Below are 14,867 nucleotides of genomic sequence, written 5' to 3'. Positions count from 1 at the left end.
ACACACACACACACAAACACACACACACACACACGCACACACACACACACACACACACACACACACACACACACACACACACACACACACCACACACACACACACACACACGAATCAAAACATTTAGAATAATTAACACAGAACGTAACCAGATCCTCTCGAGCAGGGCGCCTCCGGGAAGGTTGTGTTCTTTGATGGTGTTCCGGGACCGCCGCTCCCTCCCCTCCCCTCCCTGTCCCTCCCCCTCCCTCCCTTCCCTCCCTCCTCCCCCCTCCTGCCCTCCTTTCCCTTTTCCCTCCCTCCTGCCTCCACGCCGCCAAGGGAATGAAATGACGGCTGCCTCAACAAACTAATTTTCCTGTATTTTCTTACCCGTTCTCTTTCTCTCTCAGCTCTTCTCTTTCTCTCTCTCTCTCCCTCGCTCTTGTTCTCCTCCTCCTCCTCTCCTCCTCCTCCTCCTCCTCCTCCTCCTCCTCCTCCTCCTCCTCCTCCTCCTCCTCCTCTCCTCTCCTCTTCGCCAGGTCAGGAAGGGAACCGCGGGAGGCTTTGTACTGTCGTCTAATTCGGTCTGTGGCTCACGCTCCCCGTACACTCAGTTACGTTACACTGATATTATGCTGAGAAGACATTGAACAGTGATTCAACATAACTACCTTAACAACTAGTATCAAAGTCATGCACTGCTGCCGTGTAGAAACATAGAGTGCGCAGTGTGCCGGCGCGGTACACTGCTGGAACAACACACAGGGGGCGCCTCCCGCGCGGCCTGGGCGGCGCGACGAGCAGCGCCGCGCGGTGGGCTGGCTTTTGAGTGTGGGCACCGTGGGGGTCATTGGTGGGTGTCCTCTTGAGCCCATCATCTGCGCTGTGCCGCACCTACCGCCAGCACCAGCGGCGGCAGCAGCGTGGGCCACACTGTGGGACCTCGCCCGCGCGCCCCGCCCGTCTGCATGGCCGCAGGATGCTCTCCTGAGGGGAATGGGATTAGTTACATGATAACAGACAATAACGACGACCACAGCAGCAACAACAACAACAACAACAGCCGCAAGAGGAGCACCACCACCATCGTGAGCCGCGGCGCGGCGCGGCGGCGCCTCACCTTGCAGGACGGTGAGGGAGAGCGAGGCGGGGCCCGCCGCCGTGGGTCAGCAGGTGTAGTTGCCGGAGTGGTCGGGGGCGGCCCGGGCAATGGTGAGGGAGGAGCGGGTCCCCTCGGGGCCTTCCTGCGTCAGGATGGCCACCGGGCCTTCGTAATCCAGCATGACGCCGTTGTTGGTACCAGTACACCAGGCCTGCAAGAGGGACGGAGGGACGGGGGCGGGGGAGGCGTGAAGTGGTCAGTATTCATGGCATTCATAACACTCGCCTGTGTCCATCCGCCAGTGTGTTAGCGCGCCGCGTGCATCAAAGAGCCCACACTCTGATTATTCACGTGCCTATTTAAAAATGTTGGAAACAGAAACCAGACATTTGCCTCAACTCCAAAACTCCCCCCGGAAGTTTAAGTCTTGAATTGTGGGAAATGCAAATAACACGACGGGCGAGACGCGACTCACCTGGCGCGGCGGGCGGCGTGACGATACAGGTGAGGTTGAGGGTGCTGCCGGCACGCACGTACTCCGGCCCCAGCAGACTGGCCCGCGACTCTGAGGGAGGAGAGAGAGAGAGAAAAGTGCCATGAGGGCGGTGAGGCAAGAGCGAGGGAACGGAGGAATGAAAAACTGATAAAACCACAGGAGGAATAAGGGAGAGAAGGAGGAAATAGAAAGGAAACAGCAAGGAAACCACAGAGAGGTAGATATGAACGTAAGGGAGAGTGTGAGAGAGAGGCGGCGCGGCGGAGACTCACCCACGACGACGAGGTGGTAGGCGAGGGACATCTTGGGCTCCGTGTTCACCTGGCACTCATACACTCCCGAGTCCCGCACCTGCGCGAACCTGATCTGCAGCGTCCAGTTCTCTGACTTGTCGGGGTGCACCACCTGGCGGGAGGCGGCGGTGAGGGAGGGGCAAAGGAGGAACAGTAATAGAGATAATAGCAATGGTTCATACGAGGCTATTTGTGGCCTATTAGTACACTCTCTGATCTATACGTAATAAGAGACACAGGACAGCAAAGGCAGAGGAGGAGGAGGAGGAGGAGGAGGAAGAGGAGGAACTGAAAAAGGCCTAGATTTGAGAGGAGGATGAATAGCTAGTGACTGTAGAGAGGAATGAAGAGGAGGAGGAGGAAGAGGAGAAGGAGGAGGAGAAATAGAAAGTAAGACAAACAGTATCAAACCTTAAAGTCCTTAGTAGACTGTTTGTATAACTATCCAACACCAATTTCTAGTGGAAGAGATATGATAGCAAAGTAGAAGGCTCCTCACCACCCACCTCTAGCTGAGACTGGCATGAAAAGAAGGGCAACCATGTGATAATAGTAATAATAATAATAAAAGAAACGTGGAGGAGGAGGAAAAGAAGGAGGAGGAGGAGGAGGAGGAGGAAGAAGAGGAGGAGGAATACATTTGCGAGGAGAAGGAAACTTAGAGATGATGATTGTAGCAGGCAAGCACGAAGAGGAGGAAGAGGAGATAAAGGAGGAGGAAGAAGAGAAAGAAGAAGAAGAAAATATTTGCAGAAACTTATAATTATTCGTGAAACTGTTTGCTTAAGAGACATCACCACTAGTACACACTCTCTCTCACACACACACACACACACACACACACACACACACACACACACACACACACTCTCTCTCACCTGGAAGCGCTGGTCTGACGCGAACACCACCACACCGGAGCTCATCACGTGAAGGTCTCGCTTACGAATCCAGGAAACTTGTTGCTGCAGACGAGGAGACGAGCGTTAAGGCGAGGCAGACTAGGAGGTGAAGGAGGAGGAATGAAGGGAGAGAGGACGAGTGTTTGGGTGAAGGAAACGAGGAGGACAATGAGGGAGGAGGATGTTAAGGAGCAGGAGACGAGGAGAACGAAAGAGGAGGATGCGGGGAGAGAAAGGAGACGGGAGAGAAGAAATGTAAGATAATAGGTAGAGAGAAGAAAATGTTTTAGTGCTAGGAAGAAAAGACGTGAGGAAGAGTAAAACTAAACAGAATACAAGAACAGAGGCAACCTGGAAATAAAAGAAGATCGCAGAATAAACAGGAAAACAGAAAGAGAGGCTAACAACACAAAATATCTCAAGAAGAAGAAAGGGTACACAAAGAAACAGGAAGTACTTACAAGTCCAGGAAAAAAAAGTACAAGGACAAGTGCTAGAAAAATCAATGAGGGGGAGAGAGAGAGAGAGAGAAACACTTACCAACCCATAAGAAGACAAGAACACTTCCTCTTCTTGTCCTCACCCAACATACAGAAAAACCTTTAACCTTCCCTGTAACTAAAAGAAGGAAACGTGTCTCGAGCTTCACCTTACCTGGCTTCACTTGTACCTGGCCTACCTTTCCTGCCCACCTGTCTCCATCTTTACCTACCTGGCCGCAACACAGACCCCCAAGGAAGAGATACAGAAGAAGGTCTCTCTCTGTATTGCTAAGAGTTACCAAAAGTGTTTTATCTGTTACCTAGACGGAGAGAATATTTTTGTTCTTGTTTTTATTTTCTTATTCTTCGTCTGTTTTTTTCTTCTTTTCTTTTGTTCTGGTTGCGATTTTTTATTTTGTTTTGGTGGGTAAGTTTTTTTTTTAGTTCTTGTTGTCCTCCTCCTCTTTCTCCTACTCCTCTTGCTTGTTATTATTCGCAAGTCTAACCTAACCTAACCTAAACTTGACCTGACCTATTTCAACATGAGGGAATTATATAGGAAGAAATTACTGACTGTCTAATGGCGAAACAAAACAAGTTCACGTGTGGATGAATATACAAGAACTGATACCCTCTCCCTCTCCCTCTCTCTCTCTCTCTCTCTCTCTCTCTCTCTCTCTCTCTCTCTCTCTCTCTCTCTCTCTCTCTCTCTCTCTCTCTCTCTCTCTCTCTTTCTCTTTCCCCCCTCGCCTCAATAAAAGTTTTGTCAATAATTTACTGGTGTGTTAGTTATGCACGAGCTGAAATTGCAGGTTTCATCACCACCTGTCTTGCTGTTTGTTTGACCGTCTGTATGTCTGTTTGTCTGTCTGTGTGTTTGTCTGTCTGTTTGTAAAAATTTATGGTGCTTTTTTCTCAGATTAGATAGGTATGTTATTATATTTCTCTTTGCTTTTGTTTTGATTTGATTTCTTTTCATTTGTGTTGCGTTGTTTGTTGGTGTTGGCGGTGGCAGTGGTGGTGATGGTGTTAGTGTTAGTGTTAGTGTTGTTGCTGTTGTTACCGTTATCATTATCATTATCGTTCATCATCATCATCCCCATCATCCTCACCACCACCACCACCACCATCACCACCATCACCACCACCACCACCACCACCATCATGACGACCGTGTAAAATTAATGACGTGTTATGATCATCATCGGGTGCAGCAGCATATATTAATGCCAAATAGAGCTCGTAATTATGCACTGGAATTTCACGCACACACACACACACACACACACACACACACACACACACACACACACACACACACACACACACACACACACACACACACACATCACTGCCATCACAATTACACAACAAAGCTTCCTGTGAGCCCGCTTTCTACTGGCAATCCTCAACGCCCTTAAGTTTGGCTGCAGGAGGAAAGAGGCAACGCAGGACTCAGGACCCTCGCTCCGGAACTCCCAAGGGCCACTCAGCGCCTGGACAAAGACTACAAGCTTCCCTCAAAGAAAAAAGAAGGGAGCAACGGGGGCCCTGAGAAAAGTGCCGCCCCCTTAGTGACTTTTGGTGTGTGGGTTGACGCTGAGAGGGAGGCAGAGAGAGAGAGAGAGAGAGAGAGAGAGAGAGAGAGAGAGAGAGAGAGAGAGAGAGAGAGAGAGAGAGAGTGTGTGTGTGTGTGTGTGTGTGTGTGTGTGTGTGTGTGTGTGTGTGTAGAATATATGAGACAGAGGCTGGAATGAGAAGTAGATTAGAAGATGTGAGTGTACAGAGACTGGAATGACTAAGAGGCAGGAATGAAGAGCAGTCTGGAATGAGGAACAGAGACTGGAATTGAGAAACAGCCTGGAACGAGTGACAGCCTGGAATAAAGGGCAAATACTGGAATGCGACAGAGAGTGGAATGAGGAACAGAAACTGGAATGAGGGAAAGAGACTGGAATGATGAACAGAAACTGGAATGAAGGACAAAGATTGAAATGAAGGACAGAAACTGGAATAAATAACAGAGATTGGAATGAATGAGTGAGATATTTAATAAAGGAGCAGAAAATGGAATGAGTGATACAGGACTTAGCAATAGAGACTGAAGCTAACGAAGAGAGACTGGAATAAGAGACAAACACTGGAAGACTGGACAGGATAAGGACACCAGGACAAGAGGACACCAGGACACCAGAAGACACAGCATCGCGCCACTGACTAAGGCCACACGCTCCGTCTTCCCAGCCAGAAGAATGGAAGGAGGGAAAGAAGGGATCAGATCTTAGTCTCCGGAGAATGAGGTGGGGAATGGCGGGGACTGTTGTGGGATTACTGAAGGGTTCTCGTCTTAGGAGCTGTAGTTTGCTGCCCTCCTCCTTCTGTGTCCCCTCTCCTCTCCACCAGCAGTAAGGAGAATGACACTGAAGGGAGGCAAGAACATTAAATCCTCGTCTGGACAAAGTTAGGCTACAAGGAGGCGAGGCGCGGCAGTGAAAGCGAGTACGTGTCCGAGATACAATGATACACGATGATGCGTAGTGACACTTGCTACGTTTTCTTTTCCACGCCACTTGTCCAACAGCGGCGGCCAGTCCCTCCTTCCTTCCTTCCCTCAGGAGACTAATGGTGCCTCCCAGCGCGCCCTTGTAGATAGTGGGAGCGTGTCCATTACCTCACCAGGGGTACTATTCTCAGTCTAAGACTCTCGGCTTATCCAATGTCCTTCTCTCTATCGCCTCTTCTCTTCGCCCGCTCTCCTTTCCACTCCATCACCTGTCAAGCGCCTCCCCCCCTCCCTCCTTTCTCTCACGCCCCTCTCCCCTCACCTCACACCTCTCTCCCCACCTACGCCCTCGGTCTCAAACTCCCGTTTCCTCTCACTTTTGCACCTCCTTCCCCTCTCTTCTTTTGCTTCTCCACCCTTCCCACATCCTCCATATCATACCTTCCTCTCCCCTCATCATTTTTTCTTCCCTCGCCTCCCCTCTTTTTTAACTTCTTTAGCTGCTAACACTCCCCAACTCCCAGCTCCATTCCCTCCTGACTTTCTGCTTTTCTCTCATTTCAAAACCTCACTCTTTCCTCGTCTCACGCCTCTGCCAATCTTCATACCCAACTTTAACTTGGGCTTAAAATTAATCCTTTTGTTTTCATAATATACGTATGTACTGTTGGAATTTTTATTATAGAAATTTATTGTATTCCCATTCTCTGTTTGAGGTCACCAGAGTTAAACCTTTCAAACCTTTCAACTTCAAGTAACCTTCCTCCCTTCTTCTCCCCTCACCCCCCCCTCCCCGGAGACTTACCACCTGGTCGTCCAGCTGAGCCACGCGGCAGGGCAGGTAGGCAGTCTGTCCCACCGAGGCAGTGATGTTCCTGCTGCCCGGGGAGAGGAAGTACGGCCCCACGGACACTGCGGGGGACGGCGCCTGAGTGGCCTCGCCTGCAGGAGACACAAAAAACATGGAGATAGAGGGAGGGGTGATAAACATGGAGGTAGAGGGAAGGATGACAACCAAGCAATACACTAACTTATTTTATCGACTGTGATACGATTTAGCAGCGTGATTGGGTGTGAATATAGACGATGTAAAGTGTAAATATAGACGATTTAAGATTTAAATATAGACGACATAAAGTTGATAAATGCGTGTTCTTGTATGGTTAGGTTTTCATTGACTGTGATATGACGTAGCAAAGTGATTATGTGGAAATATAGAGTTGTTATAGATGGTGTAAGGAGAAACGTGTGTTCTTGTAATGTTTCTTGTAGCTTCTGGGGTATAGAACGAACAGAAAAGTCGAGAATAAGTGTAGAAGAGTGTAGATAAGGTTATATGAAGTGTGTCATGGGTGTAATTTGAAGGAGGAGGAGGAAGAAGGATGTGGAAAAGATTTAGTGTTAGTTTGAAAACGTGAAAAAGTGTAGAAAGAATGAAACATTTTTTTAATTGAAAGGAGAGACTTGATAAGGAGACACAAACATTACATTACATTTATCGATAGCAATATACTCAGTAACATGATAAATTGTGAACATAGACGGTGTAAGGTAGATCAGTGCGAGTTCTTATATCAAGTTATTTTACTGAACGCAGTGTGATTAACAACATGAAGGTCACTAAAAAATGACATTGTGCGAAAAAAAAAAAAAATAATAATATGACGTGCAGCTTCCGTAAAATTCAACTGGAAAACAATGAATCATGTAATCAAGGGAGAGACGCAGCAGGTACACGTGTATTAGGTGTTTCATTAAAGAGACGTGGCTCATTAATTAAAAAGGAAACATCGCTAATACATGGAAAAAGACATCACTTGGTGTAAGAATAGACCAGATGCCTCTTGTCGTTTGGTGTTTAGTACTGCCTCCTCTATCCTCGCCAGTAGTTATTGCGATTTCTAGGAACATAAGATCATAACAAAATAAAGGAAACTGCAAGAATCCTTCAGGCTTACATGCGACAGTCCCTTTACGAAGCATACCTACACACGTATATACATCCACCTGTCAGCCTCGTCCCTGCACTTGTCTGGTCTTTTGAGGTTCGTAATGACTCAGCACTAACAACCCGATTAGTGAGTTTATTCCATTCATCCAACACTATACTGGAGAAACATTCCTACTTATCTATTTTTTTCTTTTTATCTAACTTTATCAAGCTTGGGCTCATTAATTCTTGTCCTATGTTGATTATTGAGCCTGAGGATTTTGCTTACGTCACGTCCCTTTTGTTATGTCCCTATCTAATCCTTGACCCTTCTGGCAGCGAAGACCCAATTCTCAATTTATCAACGTCTATTTTGATTCTTTGGGCGTATGTTCTTATTTCACCTGCTTCAGAATTAATTTCGCATATTATTAGACAAAAATTCGGGGAAAAAAATCTATCTGTCTATAAACCAAGTCGGCAATCTCACACGGGGCGGCCCAGACAAAGGCATACTTGTACACACACACACACACACACACACACACACACACACACACACACACACACACACACACACACACACACACACACACACACACACACACACACGCACACACACACGCACATACACACACACACACATACACAACATTCGCACTGAACCCCGCTGGCTACTGGTAGAAACGGAAAAAAAGATGGATGGGAAAAAATAAATATATACTCATACATAGCCTACCAGATTCAGAGAGAGAGAGAGAGAGAGAGAGAGAGAGAGAGAGAGAGAGAGAGAGAGAGAGTCAGTCAGCTCCATCCGCCATCCGTTCGTCCATCCACACGGTCGCTGTTTATCTATATTTATTCCCTCCCGCCCTTCCATCCACCAGTCCATTCAGCGTCAAAATGGTGTTTGGACAAGTGTGGAAGGGAAGGCGCGGCACGACGCTCAACGTCTCCGTGTTAAACGACAAAACTTTCCCGCGACGTGAATAAGTTTGTTTCCTTTTCCTTGGTGATGGTGTTTGTGTGGAGGAGGGGCAGAGGAGGGAAGGAGGAGGAGGAGGAGGAGGAGGAGGAGGGGGAGAAGGGGTAAAAAGATGGACGACAGAGATAAGAAAGACCAGACAAGGAGGTGAAAGGAGAGGACAAAAGGGGAGAGGAGTTGAAAGATACGAAGGTTGAGAAAAGAAAGGAAACAAAGAAAGATTAGAGGATAAAGACAAAGAAAACGTGGGTGGGGGGGGATGGAAAAATGGAGAGGGTAAGAAGATTAAGGAAAGGAGGTAAGTACGTAGAGAAAGTGTAGAATAACGAGAGGAAGTGAAAGAAGGATAAGAACAGTGAGAAAAGAAGAAAGAATAAAGCAGTATGAATTGGGAAAAAAAGGAGAAAGGGGGGAAAACGAATAGACAGACAAGGAAAAGGAGTGAAAAAGAAGGGGTGGGGGGATGAGGAGGAGAAAGAAGGAAAGGAGGTGAATGGAGGAGAGGTAGAAGGGGTGAAAGGATAAAAAGTAGAAGGAGAACAAGGACAGAAGAGAAAGGGAAGATGAAAAGGAAGAGAAGGAAAAGTAACAGAAAGCGAGAGAAACAGAGGAGAGGAGGATGAGACGAAGGGAGATAAAGGAGAAAGACAATGAGAACACAAGACAGAGTGAGAAAACTGAAAGAAAGAAGAAAAAAGAGGGAGGCAGAAGAGGAGAGAATGAAGAGAGATAATGAAGAGGAACGAAGGAAGGGAGGAAGGAGACAAGAATTAGTGAGGATGAAAAGAAAATATTAGATAAATTTGACACTAAATTCTTTGAGGCGTGGCTTGCTTCCTCTCTCACACACACACACACACACACACACACACACACACACACACACACGCGCACATCTGGCCTTGACACACGAAAATGAAACCTCCAAAAGTTGCTAAACTCTTCCATGTCAACCTTGCAAAGAGAAAGGAGTTTAAAGACATCTCAATTCTCTCTCTCTCTCTCTCTCTCTCTCTCTCTCTCTCTCTCTCTCTCTCTCTCTCTCTCTCTCTCTCTCTCTCTCTCTCTCTCTCTCTCTCTCTCTCTCTCTCTCTCTCAATCTCAATCTCAGTATCTCAATTTCTTCCTCAATCATATTTTTTGTGACACATTTCACATTTTCCATTTCTTCTGCCGGGGAAGGAGAGATGGAGGGTTACAAGAAAACTGTCTTTTTTCCTCACTTTTTTTCTATCCATGGACACGACTCAGGCAGTGCAGGAAGGGAGGCGCGTCATTTCATCCCCAGCAAAGTCATGTGTGTGAGAGAGAGAGAGACCGGAGGAGGAGGAGGAGGAGGAGGAGGTGCTGGTTCTGGTGGTGGTGGTGGTGGCGTGGAGAAAGTTTTAATAGGCGAAAAGGGCAAGAGAGAGAGAGAGAGAGAGAGAGAGAGAGAGAGAGAGAGAGAGAGAGAGAGAGAGAGAGAGAGAGAGAGAGAGAACAAGAGTGGCAGGTGCTGTGTGCAGGTGTGTGTGTGTGTGTGTGTGTGTGTTATAAGTGGAAATAGGTTTTAATTTAGTGTGTGTGTGTGTGTGTGTGTGTGTGTGTGTGTGTGTGTGTGTGTGTGTGTGTGTGTGTGTGTGTGTGTGTGTTATAAGTGGAAATAGGTTTTAATTTAGTGTGTGCGTGTGTGTGTGTGTGTGTGTGTGTGTGTGTGTGTGTGTGCGTGTGTGTGTGTGTGTGTGTGTGTGTGTGTGTGTGTGTGTGTGTGTGTGTGTGTGTTATAAGTGGAAATAGGTTTTAATTTAGTGTGTGCGTGTGTGTGTGTGTGTGTGTGTGTGTGTGTGTGTGTGTGTGTGTGTGTGTGCGTGCGTGTGTGTGTGTGTGTGTGTGTGTGTGTGTGTGTGTGTGTGTGTGTGTGTGTGTGTGTGTGTGTGTGTGTGTGTTTGAATCTTCTTATTGGTGTGTTTGTGTATCTGTTTGTCTCTCAGATTATGAAATGGAAAAAAAACATACATAAAAAAAAAGAAAGAAAGAAAACTAAAAAATAAAAGTGTCTGATCCACGTTACAAAAATTAGAAAAACAACAACAACAACAACAACAACACCAACACCAGCAAAAACAACAACAGCTTCACAAACAAAAAATCAACAATAAAAAATCACTGGAAAACTTAACAAAAATACAAACAAAAAAAAGATTGAAAAAAAAAGAAAAACACATCAACACTAAAAGAAGAACAGACATCACAAAACACCCCAAACACACACACACACACACACACACACACACACTAACCATAACTACGGTACAAGTAAACTCCACTGCCTGAGGAAACCAAAAGACACAGGATAGGGAAACAATAGCAATGCGAAGGATGCTTGTTTCTCCCTTTCCCAGCGTCACCTTTGCAATGCGACGCTCAGACCCTCGCCTCAGCACGCCTCAGCACGTCTCAGCACGTCAGACGCTCCTCCTCGCAAAAGGTCTCGTGGAATTAGTGGGCTGTGTGCGAGGAGCCGGGAAATTGATACCTCGCTGACAGGGAACTCTAGAAGCTCGGATTGGCGGAATTAGGATGATTTTTTGTATACGTCGCTCAGCATTTTGGGAAGCGATGCAAAGAGGAACAGGTCACAGGAAGGAAAGCGAAGGGTTAGAATTTTGTTGGTCTGTGTCTTTGCTGTCTTGGTGTGCTTTTATTTTTATTTTTCCTTTTTTTTTTTACTTTTTTACTTTTTTGTGAGAATTAATTTTTATTTATTTATTTATTTATTTATTTATCTGTTTATTTTTATGTAAGAGGGTCACTGGCCAAGGGAAACGAAAAAGAGGGGGAAAAAAAATGTCTGGAATATGTATGGAGGAACGATATGGGGTCTCTTAGTGAATCATTATGGGTTTGTGAAATGAGGATAGGAGGGTTTGCAGTGTTTAAAAATTACGTCTTCTTATTGGAATTTATTTTTATTTTTTTTTTTTTTTTCATCGGTTTGTGAAATGATCGTTGGAGTTTTCAAGTGCTCGAAAATTATCGTCTTTTTAATAGTTTTTTTTTTTTTTTTTTTTTGTGGGAGGTTTTGCGAAATAATGACATGAATATTTGAAAATAATTCCTTCTTAGCAGATTTATTATGAGACTGTGAAAATAATGACAAGGGGGATTTGGAGATTCTTGAAAATTTATGTGTCCTAGTAAATTTGTATAGGTCTGTAAAAAAAATATGATGTGGATTTTGAAACTTTAATTATTCTTTTTTTTTTTATTTGTAAAGAAAAAAATGCCGGCAATTTTGGTATGTTTGAAAATTATTGTTTCTTAGTATAATTTTATTGAATGTTTGTGAAATTGTGAACGGGTATTTGAATTGTCTGAAACGTATCATATTTTTGTACATTATTATTAAAGTGAGTGAAATAACGACGGAGGTTTTGGAATAAGAACATAAGAACATAAGAAATAGGGGAAGCTGCAAGATGCCATCAGGCCTACATGTGGCAGTCCCCGTATGAAATATACCTACCTATTTCCACCTTTCATTCCCATCCATAAATCCGTCTAATCTTCTCTTAAAGCTCCCTAACGTCTTAGCACTAACAACTTGATTACCGAGTCTCTTCCATTCATCTACCATTCTATCTGAGAACCAATTTCCTCCTATGTTATTATTATTGCTGGTTTTGTGAAGTTGAGGCGGTGGGACTTGTTCTTCACTCCTCCACGCTTGTGTTTTACCGGACGAATGAAAAAAATAAATAAATAAAAAAACTGAGGGGCAAAACTTAGATTAAAAGATTTACCACCACTTAATACTTTCCTTTTTTTTTTATTTCTAACGCTTTTAAAATTATGATGGAATTTTAGAATGTTAAGGGAAACACTTTCATTTTCGTTTACGTCCACTTTTAGAACGAAGATTTACCAACACTAAACACTTTCATTAACTTTTATGACGCTTTCAAAAACTTATGATGAAATTTATGGAAACTGATTAAGGGAAACATTTTTTTTTTTTCAGTCACGTCTTTAAGAACAATAAGTAATGATACAAAAAGAAGAAGATTCACCAACATCTAATACTCTTTAATACCTTTCCTTCCGTTCAACTGATGCGAGAATACATTGGAATAAACCCGGAAACATTATTAGTCTCCCAACGCGGAACGGAGAGGAATGGAGGGAGAGAAAAACGCAATTACGGACAAAGATGATAATGCGATAAAGTCTCGTATTTTGAAACGCTTTGTTCTCTCATCGCGGGCATTTTCAAAAGCCACACAGATTACTACTCGTGTTCGTTTGGGTGTTTTTTTTCTTTTTCTTACTAACAGAGTATTCTTGTTTTTCTTTCTTTACTGAGAGTGTATATTCAGTGTTTTCTTTTTCTTACTAACAGCGTATTCTTGTTTTTCTTTCTTTACTGAAAGGTGTATATTCAATGTTTTCTTTCTCTCACTAACTGTGTATATTTTGTTTTCTCTTCTTACAAACACTGTATACTCCACGTTTTCTTTCTTATTAAACAGTGTATACCCATTGCTTTCTTTTCTTTCTCGTCACCTTTCAGTGGAATCATAAAAACAAACTTAAACATCCCTAAGAGAGAGAGAGAGAGAGAGAGAGAGAGAGAGAGAGAGAGAGAGAGGAACTTCCACAGCATCGTGTTAGATACAAGGAACACGACTGAAGATGATTGACGTCTTGTTCAGCTAGCACTGGAATCATGAAAACAACTTTGAACACTCGTGCCCCACAAGAAAGGAGTACAAAAATAAATGAATATAAACAATGACAGAATATATAGAAAAAAAATCTACAACAACCTGTTAAATATAAGAGACAGGAAGGCGACAATATAAACGACTTCTTCAACTGTCACAGGAGTCATGAATACATAAATGAATGAATACGTAAATAAACAAGTCAAAGAAACAAGAAAAATCCACTACAGTCCATTAAATTATAAAGAACAAGGTGGCGAAAACTTTAGAAGCACGAACCGGACAAAAGCGTTCAGACTCCCACCAACAAACTCGTTCCTTCCCTTCCCTATGAATAAAATAATCAAATAAAAGAAAAAAAAAAAAAGGAAGAAAAAAAAATCATCTCTGTTAAATTATGAAAAACAAAGACGAAAATTTTAAGAACACAAACCGAACAAAGCCTTCAAGAACTCCCGGCCCGACAACAAATTCGTCCTCCCTTCCCCCCACCGCGGTCATAATACGACTCGGGATAAATAAACAACGAAATATTCAAAGCTATGAGACGCGACACGACTGGGAGACAAAGGGGGAGCAATAAGGCATCCGTGAAGCTAAATTAGATCACTTTTTTTGTGGAATATTTTCCTTTTGTAATTATGTTGTTGAGGATGCGGCATAGTGAATGGGCTTTTTTTTTTTTCCTCTCTCTCTCTCTCCCTCCTCTCTCTCTCTCTCTCTCCTCTCTCCCTCTCTCTCTCTCTCTCTCTCTCTCTCTCTCTCTCTCTCTCTCTCTCTCTCTCTCTCTCTCTATCTATCTATCTATCTTTCCCTCCCTCGTCTTTTCCCTTACTTTTTTTTTTTTTTTGTTTCCTTGATCAGGTTTCGTAACATAATGCAAAGGGAAAGCAGTACGATGGATAAGATTGAATATAAACTGAAGATTATATACGAACTTCTTAACGTAGAGAATAGGGAGAAAATGATACAGTTGATAAAGACTTAATATAAACAACTGATAAAAAAAAATAACATAAAAACAAGGAGGTTAAGTCAACTTCTTAAAACTCTAACACACACACACAAAAAAAAAAAAGGTAAAGAACTATGAATGATAAGATTAAATAGAAACAGAAGACTAAATCAGCTCTTTACTATATAAAAAAAAAAAAAAAATGTACGACTGGTGAGATTAAATATGACTAAAAAACAACAACTTAACACAGAAAAAAATCAATAAAAACATACACAAGACAAGGCTGAATGTAAATAAAAACAGATTGTACCAACACCAAACACTCTCTTTTCTCTAGTCGTGAACGTCGTGAATGATAAATAAGATAAATAATGCAATAACACGTCTAAATTGGAAGAGAGAGGATACAGACAAGGAAGACAGAATAAGCAAGTGCAAAAAATTAGTAACTGGAGAGGAATACAAGCACGTTTTCTTTCTCGTATTAGAAAACAGGAGAATACGCTAAAAATAAAAAAATAAAAAAGTCTCCCA

General features: G+C 43.6%; 1 protein-coding gene across 3 annotated transcripts in view; it reads right to left on the bottom strand.

Moving 5' to 3' along the window:
• Positions 1-481: 481 nt before the first annotated feature.
• The window catches only part of LOC135103807 (uncharacterized), a 90,444-nt gene continuing 76,058 nt past the window's right edge, over positions 482-14,867 (bottom strand). For all 3 annotated transcript variants that reach the window (XM_064010603.1, XM_064010604.1, XM_064010605.1), the window contains exons 3-8: positions 6,563-6,699; positions 2,752-2,835; positions 1,853-1,985; positions 1,560-1,649; positions 1,103-1,295; positions 482-969 (exon numbers count right to left, since the gene is read on the bottom strand). In XM_064010603.1, coding sequence (XP_063866673.1) covers positions 597-969; positions 1,103-1,295; positions 1,560-1,649; positions 1,853-1,985; positions 2,752-2,835; positions 6,563-6,699 — 1,010 coding nt within the window. In that variant the 3' untranslated portion in view covers positions 482-596. The remainder of the gene's footprint in view (positions 970-1,102; positions 1,296-1,559; positions 1,650-1,852; positions 1,986-2,751; positions 2,836-6,562; positions 6,700-14,867) is intronic.

Source organism: Scylla paramamosain, chromosome 9 (assembly GCF_035594125.1).
Source record: "Scylla paramamosain isolate STU-SP2022 chromosome 9, ASM3559412v1, whole genome shotgun sequence".
NCBI classification, from domain to species: Eukaryota; Metazoa; Arthropoda; class Malacostraca; order Decapoda; family Portunidae; genus Scylla; species Scylla paramamosain.
This window is presented reverse-complemented; position numbering and strand designations above follow the sequence as displayed.